At 49.7% G+C, this 23073-nt stretch overlaps 1 protein-coding gene across 5 annotated transcripts; it reads left to right on the top strand.

Moving 5' to 3' along the window:
- Positions 1-55: 55 nt before the first annotated feature.
- Positions 56-21280, top strand: CTTNBP2NL (CTTNBP2 N-terminal like). Of its 5 annotated transcripts, none has more exons than XM_080569388.1 (5): positions 56-193; positions 3792-3899; positions 13839-14069; positions 16231-16338; positions 17180-21280. In XM_080569388.1, the coding sequence occupies exons 2-5, from the start codon at positions 3801-3803 to the stop codon at positions 18659-18661; spliced, it is 1920 nt and encodes a 639-aa protein (XP_080425514.1). In that variant the 5' UTR covers positions 56-193; positions 3792-3800; the 3' UTR covers positions 18662-21280. The 5 variants fall into 5 exon arrangements, with proteins under 5 accessions (XP_080425514.1, XP_080425518.1, XP_080425515.1 ...); XM_080569392.1 differs by having other exon boundaries at positions 125-159; XM_080569389.1 differs by lacking the exon at positions 56-193 and adding an exon at positions 1919-3587.
- Positions 21281-23073: the final 1793 nt, after the last annotated feature.

The following is a 23073-nucleotide window of genomic DNA, read 5'->3' as shown; positions in this document are numbered from 1 at the left end:
GATTGGCCGCCGCCTCCGCCACAGCCCGGACCACGCCTTCGCCCCGCCTCCCCCGCGGCCGATTGGACAGCGGGCGGGCCCGGCGGGGCCTCTGATTGGCGGCCGTGCCGTCCGTCAGCGGGAGGGGCGGGGCGGCTGCATGGGGAGCGGAGCGGCGCGGTAGGGGCGGCGGCGGCGGCGGGGCCGGGGCCAGGTCGGTGTCGGGGGAGGGGGGGTTGGGAGCTGGGGAGGGGGCGGGGGGCTCGCTCCGGGGGGCCCGGCCCGGCGCTGCGGGGCGGTCGCGGCAGGTGCGCGGGGCCCGGCGGGGGGCGGCACCGGGGGGCGGCGGGACCGGGACCGCCGGGGGGGCCTCGCCGCGGGGGCCTCGCCGCGGCGCCGTTACGGGGCCGCCCCGGGTAGGCCCGGCCGTGAGGACCTGGCCCACGGGGGCGCTGCTGGAGCGGCCCCGCCGTGCCCGTGCTCCGGGGCGGGGCAGCGGCCGGAGGCTCCGTGAGCGCAGCCCGGCGGGGAGCTCCCGGCCCCGGTCCCGGGGCGGCTCCCCGGTGCCTCAGCGCGGGGCCGCGCGGTTCCGCCGGGCCGGGCCGGGCCGGGCTCCTGCCTTGTGCCGGTGCTGGCAGGCGGCTCCCCGCAGCTCCCGGGGCGTGGGCAGGGGGCTCCCGGCCGGGCCGAGGGGGCCTCCGGGCCGGCGGCGAGCGCTTCTCGGTGTTTGTGCTCCGGCCGGTGCCGTATCTGTGCCCGGGGCTGTGTTTATCCCGTCAGGGTAAACAGCGAGGCCTTGCGGTTTGCGGTCAGCCCGTGGGGGCGGCTCGTGGGCCGGGCCGGGCCGTGAGGGGCTGTGGGCGCCGGGGGTGCTCCTGGGTCCCGTCCCGGCGTGGTAAAAGTGCGGGGAAAACCGCGTCCGCTGGGCAGGGCTCCGAGCGGGGCGCTCGGCACCGCACTGACCCGCACGGGTCGGCTGGGGCAGGGCTGGGCCGGGTGGGCTTTCATTTAAAAAGCGGGACCAGAGAAGGAGCAGGGGCGCGTAACCGGGAGGAGGACCGGGAAGGGCGGCTCAGGAGACCGCGGGGCTGGACGGGCAGGGAGGGACCGGGTGTAGGTGCAGCAGGGCGTGCACAGATCCGTGCTGGTTGGTGCTCCGGACCACGGAGGTGTCCGGTTCCTACCAGATAACAGCCCCAAGTTCACACAACTTTTCCCCTCGCGTCTTCCATCCGCCTGCCGTTGCGTGCCCCTATAAAGCAGCACTCGTGGTTGCTGTGGGGTCGCCCTAACAGGTGTCTGAGATGTGCTGAGAAGTTCCCTGTACGTCGGGCAGGACACGGCTGTGATTCGGTGGGGTTTTAGGGCAGCGGCTTTGCTCGCAGCGCCTGCTCCCAGCCCGGCCCCGAGCACCCAGGGGCCTGGTGGCACGCGGGGACGCCGAGGCTGCGCCCTCGAGGGCTGCCTGGTGCATTGTACGTGGCTCCTGGGCATGCTGGCTCCTCGTCTCCTTTTCTGTCAGCGTTCGTGCAAGTGTGGTTCAGGACAGGGCTCGTTTGTGTCGTGAAGCTGATTGAAGACGCAGAGCCTCGTTAGGAACAGCAGGGCTGCTTTCTGCGGCACGGTGAGGTACGAGGCACACAGGGCACTGAGGCTGTGGGGCAGGAACGGTTCCTGCCCACCCTTACAGCTTGGAAGTCCCAAGCCGCCCTCGCTTTAGGAGCGTGTCTTTTGGTGGCTGATGGAGAGATACAGCTGCAAGTGTCCGTGTCAGCTCTTCTTCGGAGCAAAGCGCAGGCTCTGTCCTGTTGGAAGCCCACGTAAAAACTTGCTGTCCTGTGCCGCGTAACGCAGTCAGATGGCATGTTCCAAGATCTCAAAGAAGAAAACTTCTCCTTTTTAGTTCTGGTTTATCGCACCACAGGACTAATACAGCTTGAGGATCTGACAGAATTGTTGCTTCTTCCTGGCAGTGCTGATTCAGTCCTGGTGTCCGCCAGTCTGCCCAACCAAGGGCCGAGGCGGTGTCGCGGTTACACCACGCATCTCCCGGGGGGCTTCGCGCCAGCCCAGCAGGCAGGTTAATGTGTTAACATTAATTTGCTTCTTCTGTTGTACTCCCTTGTGTAAGACGAGTTGTTTGTAAAGCACGCAGCCTTCATGCCCCAGGAGCCGGCCGGGTGCACGGGGTGACGTCCTGCACGGCTGCTGGGGTCTCAGGGGGGTGGCTGGGAGCCAGCGCTGCCGGGCCACTAAAACGTGCCTTGGGTCGGTGTCGGGAGGTCTCTGAAGTACACTGTCACCAGCTCCTGATCAGGCTTCTTTGAAGTCCTGGTGGGTACGTGTGGGTTTACCAAGCGCCCGGCTGTGTGCTTTCCTCTTGAGCACAGGTGGGTGGGTCTGTAACAGCACACAGGCAGCGCCCGCAGGCGCCTGCTGTTGTCCACTCCGCTTGGTTTCAGAACACCCGCAGCACCTCAGCCCTGATGGCACTCAGTGAAGTCTCACCGGGCAGCCCTATCCAGAAAAGTCAGTCAGAAACACTGCTGTTTTACAGAACTTCGTGTAAAATGCTGCCTGAAGCAAGAACGTGACAGCGCGATGAGAAACTCCTCTAATTAGCAGAAGGGACACAAAGTAGATTTGTAATTTCTCTTGCTGTGTGAAGGCTACTTATTGCTCTCTGCAAGCAGAACTTTCTGTTCCCAGCAATTGGAAAACTGCTTTGGCGTGAGCAAGACAGAACTTGCATTTGTGCATAATTCTCCAGAGGCACAGTTATGCAAATCCGTTGTGAAGTAGCAGCGACTTCCGAAAAATTGGAGTTTGGTTGAGTGTTTTAGCTGGGTAGGCTTCTCCAGTAAAGGCGAAGCTCACCCTGTGTCACTTGCCGTTGGATTTGGGATCTCTCAGCAGCTGCTTCATCCGGTAGTGTTTTCTGATTGATTTGAAGGGTGGCAAAAGATGGATGTGACTTGGACTCAGGAAATGCATACTTGGTTGTTGTATGAAGCAGGAGGTGTATTTCCATCAGAGACAAGGGTTTAGTACTTGATTGCCATTGTTTGTTAATAAAATAATGTAATGCAGAGGCTTATAACGAGGCACTGTTAAGTGTATTGGCAGGGGGAGAAGCAGCTTACTGTACGGGCAGTTCGGGCAATGGATCTTCGTTCTTGTGTGAGCAGTAAAATTATATTTAATAAATGATGGCGATATTGAAACAGTTTGGAAGAGTAGTAATTAAGTGTGTATTCTTTGTGGCATTGATTTTTTTCTTTTGTAAAGTGGTTTGGGCCCGTTCCACCATTAATGCATAATGGCCCTCCTAAGGAACGCGCCGTAGCACTGAAACGTGAACTTTGCCATGAAATTTGTTAGGTGGCCTGGCTTGGACTGCCTGCAGCCCTGCTCTTCAGTGGCAGCGTGATGTTTGCAGCTGTACGATCTGGGTGTGTTACCTGCTGTAGTATGGCTCTTAAATATCCGTGCTTTGCCCCTCTCCTGTTGACCGGCTACTTCTCGGCGAATGTCGTGCTCTTGTCTTAGCCCTCACGTTCTGCCTGCGCCATCTGGGTGTGCATCTGTTCGTGACCCTTGGGGAAAAGGTGAAAAATGACTCTTCTGCAACTGGTCTGGGAAGCTAAAGAGAAAATGTTTGCATTATGTATTCTCCCCTCCCCCCCCACCCCACGGCAATCTGCAGTCTGAAGAACTGAAAGCTGAAGTTAAATAGAGATTGTGTGTCATAACTTAGAGTATTGATTTTAATATACAGAGAAATGCCTAATAAACTATCTTCCATTTTTCAGGTTTTCAGGATGAATCTGGAAAAACTCAGCAAACCAGAACTACTGACGCTGTTTAGCATTCTTGAGGGAGAATTAGAAGCGAGAGATCTCGTCATAGAAGCCTTAAAGGTATGTTGTAAGTACCGTGATAGGAGACAAAAACAACAACGGTACTGTTAAGGGTTCTGCAAAGTGCCTGCATGAAGAGGTGAAATTTGGAAGCAATGATTTATTACTGGTACAGGACCCTGTGTCAATATCGGTAGTATTCAGTAATAAATGCTGTATATCATTCCACGTCTTCAAATTCGTTGTTGTAAGCTTCCTGCAAGAAGCATTTCAAAGTTTAAATGCAGCGTTACGCATGTGCTTCCATCCTTTCTGATAAGGAACTGAGTACTTGAGAAATGAAGAAGGTCTGCTAGACTTCCTTTGTTGGTTTTGTTCTTATTAAATAAGGAAGGCTTCTTAAAGCAGAACATCTTCTCGCCCGGAGGGATCACAGATTAGTCCTTCAGCGAGAATAACGTCACAGGAATAAGGAAGAAGCAGCCACGGCTTTGTATTAAACTAAGCCACTATAAGCTGCTGCTGCTGAGAGAAGCAGACTTGTGTGCCCGGCTGCTTATTCCTTCCCTTTGCTGGCGCAAGCTGTAATGTAACCTTCCAGAGGAGCTGATACCAGCTGAAACTGACCCATCAAAAAAGTTTGTTTCAGCCCCGTCGGCGCGAGCACCGGCGCTGGGGCAGCAGGGACCCCCGCAGGGGCAGCTCCCACGGCAGGAGCCCCCTTCCAGGCAGTGCCAGCGCTGCGTCCGCTTCCCTCGGCTGGGTGGCGTGGGCTGCGGTGCAGTCTGTTGGGGATGAGCCTGGAAAGTATCTCAGAGTGTGTAGTCTGCGTGTAACGCTGCTGCTTTTTGAAGGATGCCTCAGTAAGTTGGCACTCAGCTTCAGTAAGATGGAAACCTATGCGGAATATCCCTTTGGCCTGGTTCTTCTTGTTTGTTTTCCTATTCGTGGGTTGAAAACCTGATGTCTCTTTGGCTGTATCTCGATGGCCAGAAGCTGTAGTGCCTAGGAGTAGATCTGGTCCCCCTGTGTGGCGAGGAGCTTGTCTTCCATCCTTCATGCCCCCCTGCCACGATTAGCCCCTGGCAGGCTGCGGCCGTGCTGGGGAGCGGCGATCAAATGGCACTCCTCACCTGCTGTAACTTAGGTGTGGGGTGTTTTCTGAACCCTTCTCCGTGATTTCTGCAGATTTCCGGGGTGTGTAGGGGGAGGGTTGAGTGCTGAAGAAGCTAATTTTCATCTGTGATTTGGGCGTACCAATCGGAGGTTGCATCTCTGTGCTCTGGCAGCTGTAATTATGGAGCGCGGCGATGAGCTCGGCTCCTCCCTGTCGCTCCTGCAGGGCGTGCATTAACGTGGGCATGTTCGGTGGACCTTCCGAAAGGGATAGCTATTCCTGTCTTGTCAGGTTGCGTGCGATGAGGTGAAAGTGTTCTTGTAAGAATTAGTAAGGTATTTTGCAGATTTGATCCATTAGTAGTCATATATATATATACATGTATAGATAGCTCAGTAATACTTAGAGTTGAGTACATACAAATCCTTTTCTAAGCTGGACTAGTGGCTAGTTTCTAAGCCTTTTTTTTTTTTTGTATAGTTCATACAAATAATAGTTAATCTTTCTGGTTTGCTTGTTAAAATTACGACATTCAAAATCCAGATGGAGGGTAAGAATTGTCATGCGTCTGTTTGAACAAGATGCAGTCCCTGGACCGGTATATGTGTTTTTTGTAAAACTGCTGATTGTTTTCACATAGTAAATTTTATGCTGACTGTTTCAGTTCTTGCAGAGCAGTTTTCCAATTGGTACTGCTTGTGATTTGTTGTGGCCTCAATATGAGAAGGCTCTTGGCTTCCCTTTGCTCCTCTAATCCTGTAATACTTTGCTTTTGCTATCATAGTGTTATAGTGACCTTACATTTTTATTAGATGTATCTTGGCAATTTGCTGCTATTCTTTAGGTATGGTAAGAGCAAAATACAGGCTTTGGTAACTTGTATTTTACTGTACTGGGTATTGCCCAGGACACTTAGAGGATGCTAGTGCAAGTCTTTTAGAGGATGCTAGTGCAAGTCTTTCAGCGGAGCGCGCACTGGGTGTATTTCCTGGTGCATTAAGGAGGCTGCGTGGTACTAATCACGGCGTTCCACTTCTGGCCTTTTGAACTGTTCTTAAAGTAGTCCTGTTTAGTGAACTTTGTTACTGTCTGATCTCTGAAGATAACAAGGTCCCATAAAGAGAATCTATTCTTACAGTTTGTTTTTATGCCCCCTCGTTCTGGTAGCAGATGTTTACAGAGCTGTTACTCGATTTCTGATAAAAATGGCTTTGCTCTCGTCTGGTTTGCCTTAAACTTCCTTATGGTTTTCCCAAGTAGGAAGAATATCCAGAAGACCTAAATCTGTAAGTAAGAAGGTATTTTGACAGGAGAAAGAGAGACGCTGTCAAGTACAAGTGTAGACGATCTGTTTTCTGTTGGAGGAATGCTATTACCCTCCCGGAGCGAGGGACTGGGTAGAGGCTTGGCTCCTCTCCTAGGGTCAGCTTTCTAACTGTGTCACCAGAACGTGCTCCCGGACAAGCATGGCTTTAATACCACGACGTGAGATGCATGTAATGGGGCACGGAGGGACTGATGGAAAGGAATGTAGCTCCGTTCCATAGGCTTTTTATGAGCACCTTCCAATAGTGCAATGCAATTATCTTTTCTGTTGAAATTTAACCTGCAATTCCCTCCTGCACGAGGAGATCCGTACGGTTAAAACACCCTTTTGACATCGATTGTCAGGTACTGGTAGCTCAGAAGAAAATAATTGAAACTGTAACCTGTGCTTGATAATTGCAAAGTATAAAATACCAAGCTAATCAAAAGTTAGTGCTTTTTTTTTATTATTATTTTTTTCCCCCTTCTCATCCTGAGAACGCCAGGAAAGCCGAAGGTAGCAGGAAAGGGCAGCGAGAGCCTCAAGCCGGAGCTGGCTCTGCCCACGTGCAGCCTCCCAGCACAGCACGGGGGCTCCTGGGGGCGCGGGGCTGGCGGCCGGGCGCCGCGTCCAGCAGTGCCAGCGCGCAGCAGGCTGCCTGCAGGTAGGAGATGGTGTTGCCCATTCGGTGCCTGGGGCAAAGGGAAACAGCAGGAGCCACGTAGCTTTTGGTGGCGGCTGGACAGAGCCTCGGCAGCCTCCTGGCCTCGCAGTGTGCGCGTGTCCAGCACCCAGTTAGAGAAAGCCTGGCCGCGCTGCGCTTGTCCTTTGTTTGCTGATAGTAGCTGTGGTAACAGCTTCACAGGGCTTCGCCGGCTGGAATAGTTTTGTGTGTGGCTGTAATTAAAGGAAAACCCACCTCGCTAATCTGTTTACTCCTCTTCTGATAAACGTAAGAATGCTGCCTTGAAGAAAAGGCCCTCTAAGGCTGAACCAAAGAGCGAAGCCCAGAGCCTTTAGTTTGAGCCGAGCCCTGACGTGCGCCGTGAGGAGCGGGGACATCGGGGGCTGGTGGAAGCGTTCCCTGGGTTTGTGCGTGGAGAAGTCATCCGGCCGTAGCCTCGCAGCTGCCTCTGTTTTGCGTGGTTGTTGAGTAATGATTTCGGTGCCTGCCTTCAGTCAGCCTTCTTTGGAGGCGTGATAGCTTTACGTGAAGTGCGTACGTACGTGGGAGGAGGCAGCGTGGAACCTGAGCACAGCGTGGTCTCAAACAATGGCAGCGTTTGTCTCCTGCAGTTACGTTACACACGGAGACGGCAATGGTTAAAGATCAGAGGTTTGTCTACCTAGTTCAAACTTAAATGCTCCTGACCCCTCCGGATTTCTGAAGCAGATTCTACGTTACGTTGTAGGGAAGGACAAGCACTTGCATGGAAAAAGATTGCCTTAACTTGTAAGCCTGTAATTTGACTGTAGTGCAATCTGCAATAATTGATATTCCTGCGTGCTTAAAGGAAAGCATTTAACATCTGGCATTTAGCAGAGAGAATCTGTGCATGCAGATTGCAACTCCTAAAATAGTTTTCTTCTCCCTCGTGGTATCGGGCCGCTTGCTGGCTGGCACCAGCCCCGCTTCGCAGCGTCAGAGCGGAGCTGCGGGGCCTGCCCGTGCAGAGGCTGCCTGCTTCGCCCCTTCGCTGCCCACCCTTCCCTTCGGCTGCCCCTGCTCCTCTGCCCTCTGTCCCTGCTCGCCCTGCCGGGGGTCTCTGCACGGCGCCCGGGGGCAGCGTCCCTCCGCAGCTCCTGAGCCTCATCCGTCAGCTGCTCGGGTTCAGATTATAAAGAGCCGTTGTTAGGTCACCTCTAATTAATGCCTCTCCCTTACTGTGACTTGCCCTTGCTGTCTTCTCTGTTCTTCTGCAGCTTTCTTTTTTCCTTCTGCATTGTTTTAATTGAGTGCTGCTGGGCCTTTGTGACAGGGAGAACCGTCTGCGTGCCTTCGCTGTGTACCTGCTCTGACTTCTGATGGCCGTTCGGATCGGGTGTTGATGCAATCCAAGCTCTAGCACGAAGGACTAAGAGAGCAAACTTACTGTACTCAGAATATTGTTTTCCAGTGCTCCAGTTTGCTTCCTCTATTTTAAAACCCCATTGAAAAAAAAAAAAGCTGTTTTGCCCGAAAGTAGCTTCCTGTCCACTGCATAAATCTCAATGTTCTCCTCGGAGCAGGCCTTAAATCTCATTTCTTATTGTGTTCCTTTTCCTGTAGTTATAATCATGTTTAAATCATCCAAAAAAACAGATGCTGTCAGAGTTGCATAATACTAAGGGCTGGATTCTCAGTCCTTACTGCCTTGTAGAAAGGATTACACGCATGAAATATAGGTTAGCTTTCTAAAACAGCACACCACGATCGAAAACAATTCAATATTTAAACAAGCCTGCGTTGGTGTGTTAGAGCACCGGGTTCCCTCCCCCCTGCCCGTTAAGTGAGAGTTCGCTGTATGTTAGCAATGAAGTTCTGTTCACTTCTGGAAAACAGGAAGCAGCTTTCTGGCGTGTTCTTTAATGTTAAGGGCTTAAGCGAATTTGGAGCAGAAACTGTCTTTTGTGCTAATGAACCGTCTATTTTGTGGGAGCTGGCGTTCGTTACTTTGCTTCTGAATTCAGTAATTCATTCTATGAAGCGCTATTAATGCGCTCCAAATTACGTGTCCATTTGTCAGTGGGTTTAGAAGCTAAGTTTACGGCACAATTTCAAAACGCCAACATCTACCTCTTGATTAAGTAGGCAAAAAAAGTTCGGTAATAAAGAACCTGACTAGGGATGCTAGCGTTTCCCAGGTGGGACAAAACGGGCGTTTTGCACAAAGCAGCTTAGATCCAGCAGGGTTCCCATGCACCCGCTCCTTCCAGAAGGCAGGCTTCCTTGCAGCTCTTCTTGCAAGTTTGGGGAAAACTTTGTTTTTCTGCCTTGAGGCAGCCCTGCTCAGCGGTATCTTTTGGACAACCACTTCCCTGCTCCGTCCCAGCGCCCAGGTAGGTCCTGCCGGAGGGACGCTCTGCGTTTCGGGCTCCCAACTTGGAGCCGAGTGCGCCGTGGGTCCCGCGGCGATGGTGCACGGTGCTCAGCCATCGCTGGGGACCCGTGGGCGCTGTGCCGCTGCGGCGGCTCATGCCATCTGCACTTCCAACCGAAGGTTCCCAGAGAAGGAAGCTGTGATTTTGTGCTGCTGAATGTTTATTGCAAACGTTTCTTACGTTTTTCGAAGCTGATAGGCCTTGTTAGGAGGGCAAATGTCGTTAGGTGTCGTTCAGCTGGTTTGTTGGCGTGGTGTACTGATGGCGGTCGGGAGGCGCGCGCTGTTCAGCACCACGGCCCCTGCTGGGCATCGCTCCGGGGCTGGAGCTGGAGCTGACGTGGGGCCGGGGTCCTGCGCCGAGGTTTTTTTGCAGAGCAAGGGGTCCCAACCCAATTCCCTTCTCGCTGGCGGCCGTGACTTCAGCGTGTCTTCATTCCCAATATCTGGCTCGGGGGAAAGGAGCTAATGAGGAAGTCAAAGGCAGTAAGAAGCTATTTAAAGATTATACCGCTCTGCAGCATAAAGGAGGAACTTCTGTGCGTATTATTACTGGAGAACTGCATACGCAGTAACTACGGTTAATTAACACCGTGTTTGTGTTGTGCCCAGGGTTAAATCCCGAACCCTAAAATTACAGGGAAGAGCAATATTCCACCTTCTGTCCAGAAAAACACTTAAAGCAAGTGCTGGGAGTTCCCCGTTTGAAGTTCCAGTAAAACAAGTTGTAAAGCTTATTGAAGGCAAAGAGAAAATGCTGTCTCATAAACAAGGTTTCAATAAAAGGAAATCTTTAAAAAAAAAAAAAAAAAAAGTATATTATGGGAAACATCCAGCCCAACGCAGCTTAGAAATCCCAAGAGGAAACAGTAGCTTTTCCCTAACAAAGTGAAGTTCTGCTGTGCTCGGCTGCACAGGAAGCATCTCTTCACTGTTGTCAGATATTGCTTCTGCTCCAAAAGTCAGAGGGAGCCCTTTCCAAAACAGACTGGCCGTGGTCAGCGACCCTAGCAGGAGCTAAAAGCCAGCCAGCGTAGGGTGGGACCCCCCCAGTGCCTGCTTCTTCTGATCATCGGGACTTTTGTTTGGAGGAGTAATTCACTTGCGTAGCTGCTGCCTGTGGTTTTGTTTCTTTGGGGTTTTGTTTGTTTGTTTCTTCGTTTTAAGAGCTGCCCAAACTTAAATGTTAACTTTTTTCCTCTTGGCGGAGGGCAATATAATCATCCACAAAGCTGCCAAATAGTTCATTTAGTTGCTTTCAGAGTTTGAATTTTTTTGATAAGAAATTACGTTTACATGTCTGAGATGGTGGAGATGAAGGTACTGAATTAGAGGAACTTCTAACTGTAGAAAATTGCGTGGTCTTTTGAAGAGCAGCTCATCTTGCAGGATGTGTACATGTCATCTCTGGTCTTCCAGATCCGATTTTCTGCTGCTGGGTTAGCAATGCTTTTTGTAATGTTGTTTGTTTATTACTGAGGCTCAATCTCGTGTCGATTTATATGTTACAATAGGTTGGTACTGGGGTCTGAGATCTAGGTTGATTTTTTTTCCACGCTGGGCTCATTAATAGAATCTTTCTCTTGCATCATCAAGTTGCTTCTGTTCTGGAAGTTAAAAAAAAAAAAAGTGTTTATGCCTGAATTCCAGTTCAGACAGGACAAAATCAAAACTGCTGGAGCTGTTTCCATGTAATCCCCTAATCCCCAGCATGACTGGGGGAGGTCGAGCTGAAGAGGCGCCCAGGTGAGCGGCATCAGGCAGGGAGAAGCCCCACGCGCGTGTGCCCATCCCGGGCTGGTGCACCAGGAGCGGTGGTGGTGGCCCCGCGGCCACCTCGGAGCCGTGCCGCCCGGCAGCCCCGCGGCACGGAGGTGGCACACGCAGGCTGCAGGTCGGCATCTGCGTTTCTACTGCGTGGCGGCCCGAATGCCCGAGCGGCGGATTTCGTTCTGTAAACTCGTTGTAGCCTGTGTAGGATGGGCTGTTTAAGACTTTTCATAGTCTAGACAGCTTTAATTAAATGTTTATGCTGTGCTGGCTACTAAAGAAGAATAGCTGGACTTCACGAAGCTATTAATGTTATGATAGGCTCATCTGTTTGTCATGCTAGTTCAGGAAAACACTTAATTGCTCAGAGCAGCAAGGAAGAACTTCTCGTTCTTTCCCAGGCAGGAAACAAACCTCCCCGGCTCAGCTCAGCCGAGCTCAGAGCTGCCTGGGAGCGAGGGAGAACCGTGACTTTTGTCAGCGCTCACAGAAAACCAGAGGTTATACGTACTGGGTATGAACTTATTTGGTGATAAATCCCAGTTCTTTGGGCTTTTATTAGAAAGCAGCAGCCTGGCAGGGAGCTACCCGAATGTCCTCCCCCTTGCGGTCTCTCCGATGTTTTCCTGCGGCCGTGCAGTGCCCACCACCAGGTGGGTTTGGCCCCGGGGAAGAGCAGCTCGTCTCAGAGCAGTTTGGCAGCTGGATGAATGTCCAGTTTTGTACTCGAAGCCTTTTTAATGCCTGAGTCACTTAGAAGTGCCCTACGCGCTTGCAGCGAGGTCGGGTTGAGTCACTTTTATAAATACTTTGGAAGAACTGAAGTTCCCCGCCCTGCCACAAAAAAAGTCTGTAGTTTTTCCTGTGATTCATTAAACCATGGGTGGCTTATTATCCGAGGCTGCCCTCCCATTTCCAGGGCTGATCCTTTCCTTCCTCTTTTTATTTAAATCCATAGAACAATATCTTCAGCTCTGGCCAAACGCATGTAGCACCAAGCCGTGCCCACCTTTCCTGAGAAGGCAGCAGGGCTGTCTGGCAGAGCGAAGTGTTCCTCTGTATTTGTGTGCTGCAGGGGTTAAAATGCAACGCCAGGTCAGGATCGGCGGACAGCTGTCTCTAACCAGGTTGGGTCGTGGAGGAAATATGGAAAGAAAGGTGCTTTTTGTGCCTCTGGTCAACGTAGCCTATACGTTTCCCCCTTTGAGGGCAGTGCTTGACTTTGACGTGTTTTTTCCACGCTAATCCCATGGTTCTGTCTTGGAATATAGACAGGACCAAAAAGTCTCCGTCAGCTATTTGAGTAAAGATTTATTATTATTTTTTTAGCATCTGTGTGTTCACAAAGGTTTGTTTTGGTTTTTAGGACTTCCCAGTAGTCATTCGGTAGGATAAGGCCGTAGCATCCTAACCAACAGATTTCCAGCTGGAAGGGATGGCTCTAAATGTAGGAAACGTAAAGCTTAGGAAGTGTGAGTTTCCTGAATTCTTACATGTCACCAAAAGAAACCTAATCGTTCCTATCTTGCATCTTGAGCCACTAAGCTTTGTTTAGTCTGGAGGAGATTAGTAAGGATTTTATTAACAATTTACAGCTTTCTAGGTTACTGTGAGAGTAAAACTCTTTAATTGCTCAACATGAAATTCTTTGATGGTGACATAATGAAAAAAAACAACACACAACTGCTCTCCCACCGCCACATCAGTAAATGATTAAATCTCTCGGTGAGCAGGACCTGATATTTACCTTTTGCAGGGGTGGAATGGAAGCGATGGAGGCAGGTAGCTGTGGTATGAGGACGTTAGGGTGAGTGTGCTCTGAAGAGGCTGTGTTTTTAAGCAAGACTTCCTTTCCTTCTCTTCCTAGTTTGCGTGAGGCCACTTGGCTGAAAGGCTTTTTCAGCCGGGGGACCAGTGAGAAATGAACGGTGCACGTGCTCCACATAGCTGCCACGCGCACACCCTCGGCTGTCACAGGCAGACACACTCAGACATCTGCTCGCGTTCCAGTTGTGGAGATACGGGCGCTTCTCGTGCGCCGCTTCTGGATCCCCGTCCCCGGAGAGCAGGAGGGCTGGAGGAGCGGTGGTGAAGCGGCGGGGCCAGCCGAACTGGACTCGCTCGCACACTTCTGTTCCTTCTCGATTTTATTGTCTGTGTCAGTGGGGGACCGTCAACCTACGTCCGTTTTAAATATATTAACGAGGGGGTTTTTCAGCTTGGAGCCTAGCTGAAACTTTAAATGTTAACAGCTTAAAAATCCTTTCTGATGATGGAGTGTTGTCCTCACTGTGCATTTACCTTTGGGTAGTCTTACTTGATCAGTCTGCCGTCAGAGGAATAGTTTGGGCACCCGCTACGAGAAAGCTGTGGTGTTTGTCCCCTTGGTGCTGCCCGCATGAGAACGGAGGGTGCAGGTGGGCGCTGGGGATCACGTAGGTGGCAGGAGCTGCACTGCTCCTCAGGTCGATCGCTGGGCCAGCTTCTGTCATCTGAATTGCTCTCTCGTCCTCGTCTGCTAACCACGTGCCTTTAACGTGACACACTTGCGGTTTTTCCTCTCTAAATACACTTATAGCAGGTAGTGGGTTATGTGTCAGGCTGTGTCATGATTTCTGTAAGTGGAAAATTGGGGAAGGGATTATTAATGATGAACAATTTTCTTTTTTTAGCTAGTTTTGTATTTTAAGTATGCTGAAATGCAAATTTGTTTTATTTTATCACAGGCCCAGCATAGAGACACCTTCATTGAAGAGCGCTATGGAAAATACAACATCAGTGACCCACTGATGGCTTTGCAAAGAGATTTTGAGACCCTGAAAGAGGGGAATCATGGTGAAAAGCAACCAGTATGCTCCAATCCCTTATCTATTTTGAAAGTGGTGATGAAACATTGCAAGAATATGCAGGAAAGAATGTTATCCCAACTAGCCGCTGCAGAAAGCAGACACAGAAAGGTAAGTTTTTCCTCAAATAAGGTATTCAGAATTTACTAGTTACATTTTGAAAATACGTTGACTTAGACAAAAACTCTTGAATGCCTTGAGTTTTGGTAACTGAAAGAACTTTTCAGCTTTATTTAAACTTCTTGTCACTGACTATGATGCAACTGTTAGGCTCGTTAGTTTGAGATTTGAAAGGCATACAAGATGTCTTTATTAGGGGACACAGGAAAGGAAGTAGTTTATCCACAACTGGGAGGTATGGTACTTACTAAAATGTAAGAAAGAATTTCTGGAAGGTTGAATTCTCAGCAAACACATCACTGTTTACCACTGTTATCTCAGAAAGAGCTAGTACCAGGTACTTATGGGAGTGCACCCCTGGAAGTTGGGCTTTTCTAACAAAGTAGGGCTTGACCAAAACTAATTTTGGCCACTTTAATGGATTATCTCTTATTCTTCATATGGAGCTTGAACATACAGTGACACCAGTGAAGTGCCTGGGCCACATGTCAGACTTTACTTCCTCAGAGGTTTGCTCACCTGGCATACGTACCTCCGTTTGCTAGGGGAGCATAAAGCTGCACACAAGTCTGAAAGCAAGAGTCCACTGACCTCAGCGTCTCGGGCTTGCTACAACAGCTTCTCTTTATGTAACTACTTAGCTTTTAAAAAACAAGCAAAAAATCCGCATGTTTACATGGAGTTCTTTTTGTCCTGCAGTAAATTTGACAAGCCAAAATGACTAAAATACTTGTCCCTCCTGTATAGTCAGGGCACGGAATAGTTGTCCAAGAGTGTATCACTGGAGCCCGCGACTGGGAGGAGCCCTCCTGAATCTCTAACCACCTGCGCTGCAGCACCATGTCTTAACCTCTTCACATACTTCTGCTCCATCTAGAAAGTAGCTGGGATTTTTGCTTTTACTTGCTTTTACTTGCATCAGTGGCAGACTGGTATCTAGAGGCTAGCTTTTATAATGTCAAATTTAAGTATATTTTTGGCTACTGCCTGTGCCTGAGCCAGTACCATCTTGGGTGTGGTTTTTTGTTTTTTCCAGATGTCACTCTTGCTTTGATTAAAACTTACACAATCAAATACGAAGATACCAAATACAAGTAGTCACATTTTATTTCTAATCAAAAGGTTCAAAGTTGAACCCTCTGTTCCATTGCTCATCAGTGCATGGTTTGAAGTTTATTTTCATGTGATCTGTTGATGGGGACAAGAGCAAGGCCATCCTTTCAGGCTGTGAAGAGTGTGAAGCATTTCTGTCGCTCTTGTAAAGAGGTTTCCTTCTAAAGAGGTTTCTGTCGCTCTTGTAAAGAGGTTCCCTGGGTACCTAAAAATATTTAAGCATTGTTTGGAAGCTTAAATTGCAGGAAGACTGAGAAGCTACTAAATCCCTGGTGAGTGTGTTTTAGGAAAGCCCTAGAGTTCTGGAGGTGAGATGCAAGCTCCCCCCAAGAGACTCTGCCTTATTTGGCTTTTTTTTGTTGAGTTAATAGAATTTCAATTATTCATGTAATTCAGCATGAAAACTGAAGGAGCTCCTTAACTGGGTCCTTATGGCAAGCAGTTTCATTTCAAGAGCTCATCTTGTTCTTAAGTGGAAGAACAAATTAATGCTCTTTAAAATAAACTTTGCACTGCAGTCCTCAAATCTCCTGTAAGAAACTGAAGGAGAAGTCTGAGTGTGAATTACTGCTGGAACTGTAGCGAGGATCATCGCTGCGACTGTAACACCCTGTGTCGCCTGGGCGCGTCCTCCCTGGGGTAGTGCGTCTGCTCTGCTGGCTCTGGTGTTAAAGGTCCTGCCAGGAAATTCTGATGAGGGCACCCTACTGCCAGTGGCAGCTGATGGGAACTTCTCGAGGCTGTTTGCAGCTGGGAGGAAAAGCGCGCAATTTGCCTACTGGGTAATAAAACGATTTGTGAAGGGTGCGATTCTCTAACTTCTTTCACAAACTGGCTCAACTATACCAAATAATAACACAGTGTAACTTGTCCAAAAGCTGCTTTTATGTGATTTCCGAGTTGAATTTGGATGTCAGGCTGCAGTGGTAGCACTCCCGTGTCACTTGGCTTTGGGCGGCGTGCGGAGGCGCCGCTCTCCCTGCGCTGTGCGGCTCGCGGGTGCGGCTGGGTGCTGGAGTGACCCGAGTCTGTTTGGCAGGTGATCCTGGACCTTGAGGAAGAGAGGCAGCGTCACGCCCAGGACACGGCGGAGGGGGATGATGTGACCTACATGCTGGAGAAGGAGCGGGAGCGGCTCACCCAGCAGGTACGCTGCGCCTCAGTAGCTGCTGATTACCCAGCCCACGGAAACCCGGGGCCCCGGGTGCTCAGGCAGGGTGCTGAGCTCAGTACTGGTGTTAGATCACACCTTCACATCTAAAGAATATCAGGGGCCTCGCTCCTCCATAAGGCTCTCCTGTTTTTTCTTCCATTTTGATGTGAAAAACAACCTCATTTCTCTGATGTTTTTTTTTTTTGAAGATGAATGGTGGTAAAAGCCATTAATAGACAAATGCTTTGAAATCTTTCTTCAGCCTGAAATCTGAGAAGTTCTCAAGAGCAGGGCTGCGCTTACAAATGATAACGCTTTCTAGCACTCAAAAATCAGAATAAGTCGTCATGAAAGGTCTCCCGGTGTGATTGCTCAGGGATTATAATAAATATTTAAGCTGCTGTTTTCTCTTACTCAATTGCTGCAGACTTTAATAAACATATGTAATGTATCAGCATTTCAAAGCCCAATGCCTTTAAAAGGCAAACCAACAAAGTAGTAAATGAGGTGGAAGGAAATTTTTGCTCAGATCACCTGTTCAATCAGTGCGTGGCAGAACGTGTATGTCCTACAAAGTGCCAAATGAATATCATACGTGATGTAACTACTCACAAGTAATAATTCGTAATAGATGTGAACTGAGTTGCTTGTCACACAGGACTGTCTTGCAGACACCTGGGGCAAGAACCTCTTTCTTTCTCTTAGGCATTGCCATCTTTTACTGGGGAATGTCTCCAACGTGTATAGTAACCCCATTAGCTTTTGGGGTGCTGCACGTCATTTACTTTCAGGAGGTTTTGTGGTTCCTTTACAGCTTTTCTTTGTTGTCTTCTAGTTGGAGTTTGAAAAATCCCAAGTGAAGAAGTTTGAAAAAGAACAGAAGAAGCTCTCAAGCCAGTTGGAGGAAGAAAGGGCTCGCCACAAGCAACTGTCTTCCGTGCTTGTGGTAGAGTGCAAGAAAGCCACTGCCAAAGCAGCAGAAGAGGGTCAGAAGACAGCAGAATTGAGCTTGAAATTGGAAAAAGAGAAGAGTAAGGTGAGTAAACTGGAGGAGGAGCTGGCATCCAAGAGGAAGCGGGGTTTACAGATGGAAGCACAAGTAGAAAAGCAGCTCTCGGAGTTTGACATTGAAAGAGAACAGCTGAAAGCCAAGCTGAACAGAGAAGAAAACCGTACAAAAGCACTGAAAGAAGAGGTAGAATGTTTGAAGAAAGCCCTGAAGGAGCTGGAGGCTGCTTGCCAGGAGCACAGTCCTACTGAGCCTTTGCAGCCAAGCTCCTCAGTGATGTCCAGAGGAGTTGCTACTGACAGTCCCACAGTGAAGTCTGTGTCTTGCCAGACGGAGTGTCCACAAGCAGACCGAGCAAATCCGGCCAGCACCAGCAAAGCTGTGCATACCGTGTTTCCCAGCCCTACTACACCTACTCATTCCTATGCAAAATCCAATGGTCATTGCAATACAGACATGCAAACGGGTAGCGAGCTGCTGCAAACAAATGCAGCAGAGAGCCAGGCTCAAAAGGAGAAATCTGCTGGTACAACACTAGAAAACGCAGTTGAAAATGGAAGTTCTCCTGTAAGAACAGAGTCACCAGTGCATCTGATGTCTCAGCTCCCTTCTAGTGGGGTCTCCCTGTCTCCCAGCAGCACAGCTGCCTCCTCTCTAACACCTTCGCCCTGCTCCTCACCGGTTCTGACTAAACGCTTAGTGGGAGCTTCAGCAAGCAGCCCTGGTTATCAGTCATCCTACCAGGTGGGGATCAATCAACGTTTCCACGCAGCTCGGCACAAATTTCAGTCTCAAGCTGAACAGGACCATCAGTCAAGTGGTTTGCAGAGCCCACCGTCAAGGGATTTGTCTCCTACTCTAGCAGATAACTCTGCTGCCAAGCAGTTAGCACGCAATACAGTCACTCAGGTTCTTTCCAGATTCACCAGCCAGCAGGGAGCGATTAAACCTGTCTCCCCTAATAGCTCACCTTTTGGCACAGACTATCGAAATCTGGCAAATGCCGTGAGCCCCAAAAATGAATCTGGTCATTCTCCGAGCCCTGGAAAGGTTTCCAGTCCGCTAAGCCCATTGTCTCCTGGGATTAAGTCACCAACCATTCCTAGAGCAGAAAGAGGGAACCCTCCACCCATTCCTCCAAAGAAACCTGGCCTCGCTCAGTCGCCTGCTGCTCCTGCTCCGCTAACCAAAACCTCTTCTCAGGCGTCCTCTCTGGGTGCCCCCATGGACGTGGCAAGTAGCTGCTCTAACAATACTGTAGTGGCAAATGGCAAAGACATGGAGATACTCCTGCCAACTAGCAGCTAGTCTCCAGAAAATGTGAATGTGACATTCCATGGCTTAGCGTCCTAGAGCTAAGGCACTGGTTTTCCACTCCATGTTATTTATTTCCATAGTAGCAGAATCTGTCTGTATAAAGCATTTAGTATATTTTTCTTTTTTAATAGGTAGGAAAATATTTTTGTTTATGAAGAAACCTTAACTACAGCTATACAGTAGCCTCAAAATGTCTCATGGCAACGGTCAAATCAAGAACAGGAACCATAATCATGAACTGGGACCTATCTATCAAACTAAAATGGGACTGAAATGCTACTTTTAAATTATGCAGAAATAACTTTTGCAGACTTTTTACTCCAGATGAACATTTTATATAAAGTGCCTGAACTAAGCCTGCAATATGAATGTGATTCTCTGAAAAGGGTGAGGAGGGGGACCATCTAGCTGCCGAAAGAAATTCTTCTCTGAGTCATGAATGTTAAAAACACTGTTTTTCTTTTTAATTCTTTCCGTTTGCTAAAGTAAGTTAGCAAATGTGCTACCAATTCTGTAAAGTGACCACCAGACTGATGCAGCCAGCCACACTTTGTCCTTTAGGTCTTGGCTCCTAGGTATTTTAGGAAGCATACACAAGTTTCTTGGTGTGAAATTTAGCAGTAATCTGGATTGTCCAGATTACTCTGCTTTCAATATTCATTGTTCCAGCAGTTTTTTCTGTTTGTTTCCTATAGCACATCCGGTAGAGATGCCTGGGTGCTTTAAATGGCTAAACGCTAGTTTCTGGTGTGTCACCTTTTAATTTTCAAGTTCCTCAAGCATTCTACTGTTGTGTGTAGAACTTCTGAGAAAAGGATCTTGCTACTACTTGACAAAGATCTTGCTATTACTTGAAAAACAAAACACTAGTCCATATGATACAGTTTCCTTTGCAACAGTAAAACAGGATCTTCTACTATACACAAAAGCAATAATTTTATTCATCACTTGCATCAGTGGTGTCCAGCTGACATGGATTTTACACGCTAGTTTTGGGATCTTGTTGGCTTTCAGTGGCTGCTACAAATAGAGAACCAAATCATTACTGTCATAGGTAATTGACTACGTGTATGTGTTTAGGTAGTTTCACACGTACCTATTAAATATACAACACGTTATGAAAATCTCTATTCTTGAGCTTCTTCCTAATATTAAGAAAACATGGGAATTCTTTGAGATTGGAAAAAAAAAACACTTAGAGCAAGGAATTGCCTAAGTTTGAGGCAAATCCTACGTAGGAAAAGTTATTTGGGCCCAAAAGGGGAGCGGCAATGGATTCTAGCGCAGAAATGTTTGGTACGAGAAGTGTAGTCCTCACTGCCATGTTCTGCCTATGCTGCCCATCACTCCACAGCACGGCAGGGTTGGTTTTCTGAGTCATTGTGGTAAGAAGTGCAAGACAAACGTACCACAGATCAGTGGTAGAGGCTGAGAGCGTAACCCTGAGTTAATTATTTCAGGTGTTGTATCTGAACTGATCCTAAACTTAGAAACGTTCAGCGTTTCCCTCTCAGCAGTGTCAAGTTGCACGCTATAGTTTCCCACTGCCAGCAATGCTTTCTCCTTCATCGTTTTTGAATATTTAATCAAACAGAGCACATCCCACTTCCCTGTAGGAAAGATCCCTGTGGCTGCCGGGCAGATGCACTGCTGGACGTGGTCTGGAAGCTCCTTCACCTGGCAGCTCCTTCAAGCCCTGAGTCTTGCTCTGTAGGACATCGCAGCGCTTGTGCTGCTTTGGAGTGGCTGTTGTCTGAAGCGCCCCTGCTGTTCTTTCCCGTGCAGGCAGATATTTAGGCTAGAACAAGAGGTTTTTACAAACCTTTTAGTAGCCTTTTAAATTGTGGTGTTACGTGCCATGGTTCCTAACCCATTGGAAGGGGCTACATGCTAACAATAGGAAGATGGGCAGCCTGGAAATAAGTGGGCAGTGGCTTTTAGGGAAGCACATTTATTACTTTTGTAAGTATTCATAGCAGATTTTTTCTCTTGATGAGAGTAATTCTGAAAACTGATGGGCAGATGAATTTAGGCCCACGTATCACTGCCGATTCAAAAGTGAGGCTTTTGTATACACTGCTTTAACGTGTTTCTTTGCTTTTACATTAATCTAAATTGTATTATCCCCTTTCCTTATCAATAGCTCTATAGAGAGAGATGCTATGATGAAGTTTATTAGGAAATGCACTGAGTACTGGTTCTTCTAAAATATAATATGGGAAGGGGGTATGCAAAAGAATGTATTTTTGCTAGTAGCCTATCTTCTGAGAGAAACTAAGCACAAGATATTAAAATGGATCCAACTAATTCAGTAAGACATTTAGAGGTAGTATTTAACTGTTGATGTAGATTCTGTGTGAAAGCAACTAAATATTTCTTCTATAATTCACATCTGTTACAAGCAGAAATTGTTGCAGAGTTTGTCACTGGCTAATGGAGTATAATGAAGTGCAAAATGTACACACTAGTATTAATTCATTAACACTTGTAAATTTGTAAAGCCAAATGTACCGAGCTGAACTCTTTAATCATTTTTATAGCTGACGGCATTAAACGTGTTAAACATTCATATTATCAATAAAGGATTTTATTTTTAAGATGTGCAAATTGCTTAAGGAAATGTTTGGAGTTTTGACTTGGGGCTGTGTGTGGCTCAGGGCTGCCTCACACAAACCTGCCACGAGCTGGGCTGGTGCAAGGATGAGGAAGCCAAAGCTTTAATTTACGCTCTGAAATTTCAGAAAGACTTCTTCTATATAACAGATAAGGAGCAAGTGTTGCTGACCATCTTCTGGGCTGTATTGTTTCTGTCTCTCTCCCGGCCCGCAGCACAACGCTGGATTTCTGTGTGCTCTGTCCCCACAGAGCAGCACCGCAGGGGCTGCCCCGTGCCGCCCAGCCCTGCCATCAGGGAGAGCCCACGGCTCGTCGGCTCCTTAACATTACGCCTCAAGAGCGACCTGGTTTTCTTATCTTTGCATCGGTTTGGCTGAACAGGTTTTGCAGCAAGCTGGAAGAAGCTCTTTGTTCATCTCTTTAGGCTTGATGAAATTTCTGAGGAGTGCCCCGAGAGCGCTGGCGCGGGCCGTGGCCTAGCCGCACGCAGCAGCCGCTGAACAAGCTCTGCTTCCTTCCCCAGCCCTTCCTTCCTCCAACGCCTCGGCCGGGAGCCCTGCCCAGGCAGGAATTTGGGGTGGTACCCGGGCGTCTCGGCCACAGCCCTGCCTGCTTTTTATAGCAGCAGAGGTGAAGAGGGGTGTGTGCGAAGCCGTTGCCCGAGTCTGACTGCCTACAACCCCTTCTATAAACAATAACGTGTGCCCTACTTTTCCCCTGCCCCCTGGCAGGCCGCGCTGCCCTCAGTGAGCATTTGGGTGGTTCTCTGAGCTGCGGGTGAGGCCGGAGCCTGCTCACAGCGCTGCTGCCAGTGAGCCCAGCGCCGAGTCCCTGCTCGGAGCCATTTTCTATGCACGAGGGAGGGAGTTGGTCAGTCCCTGGGCCACAAGGCGCCCATTCATCCCCGAGACCTCCACGTGGGCCATGCCCGGCCCTGCCCCAGCTGGCAGCCCTGCGTGGGGCCGCTGCTTCACCCGGGTACAGGTCCCAAGCACAGTGCAGCAGCCCTGGGCCCGGGGTGTGCTGAGGTTCCCTCCTCCCATCCCGGCCCACCCAACGCTCCCTCCCCAGGCAAGCCTGCGGGCTGCCCGCGCACGGCGTGGAGAGGCCACGTTTACGTGGTGCAGCAAAGCCGAATGTCACAGACAGGCGGCAAAAGCAGTGACTCACTATTTCTGTTCTGTCAACAGCCTCCTAAATCTGCGAGACTAGTCAGCTCGCAGCCCCGCCTGGAATCACCTAGCTGGAGGCTGGCTATTGTGGAAACGTGGGGTTTACGGCAGGCAACTGCAAGCAGCGCTCGCCTCTCGGCGTTCCCGCCGGGAGCAGGGCCCGCAGCAGTGCCCGCAGCTCATCGTGTGGCGGGCCGCCTCGACGCCGCGTCCCCCTTTCAAGGGAAATGGGACGCAGCTTCGCTTAGTGTGCTTGTTTTCCTGTTCCCCCTGGAAGGAGCTGCACGCATGTCCTCATGGCTGTAAGCGGGCTGTGCCGGCGGGCTGGCGTTAGCCCAGCTCCTGGTAAGCGTGGAAGCTGCTGGAGCAGGGGCAGGGCTCTCCCGCAGGGACAGGCGCCGTGGGTGCTGCCGCGAGCAGCGAGCGGCCTGGGGAGATGGTGGCAGCGCCAGGGATGGAGAGAGACGAAGCAACGAAGGCACTTGGGGCAATCCTGGCCCAGATTGTGGGGGCGCGGCAGCACCCCCAGAACGGCGCCAAGGCCGAGCCCCCCCCTTACTGCAGCACCCAGGGGCGGCCCTCAGCCCCCGGCTGTCCTTCAGCAGCCCCCGTCCC

This window comes from Anser brachyrhynchus (assembly GCF_964034855.1).
Source record: "Anser brachyrhynchus genome assembly, chromosome: 27".
Classification (NCBI taxonomy): domain Eukaryota; kingdom Metazoa; phylum Chordata; class Aves; order Anseriformes; family Anatidae; genus Anser; species Anser brachyrhynchus.
The sequence above is the reverse complement of the archived record's forward strand: the minus strand, read 5'-3'. Positions and strand labels throughout refer to the sequence as shown.

Excerpts from the sequence above, each read along its gene's own strand:
- CTTNBP2NL (XM_080569388.1), top strand. The coding sequence starts at position 3,801 with ATGAATCTGGAAAAACTCAGCAAACCAGAACTACTGACGCTGTTTAGC. Across the intron at positions 14,070-16,230 it reads CAGAAAGCAGACACAGAAAG|GTGATCCTGGACCTTGAGGA; the intron begins GTAAGTTTTTCC and ends TCTGTTTGGCAG. Across the intron at positions 16,339-17,179 it reads GGGAGCGGCTCACCCAGCAG|TTGGAGTTTGAAAAATCCCA; the intron begins GTACGCTGCGCC and ends GTTGTCTTCTAG.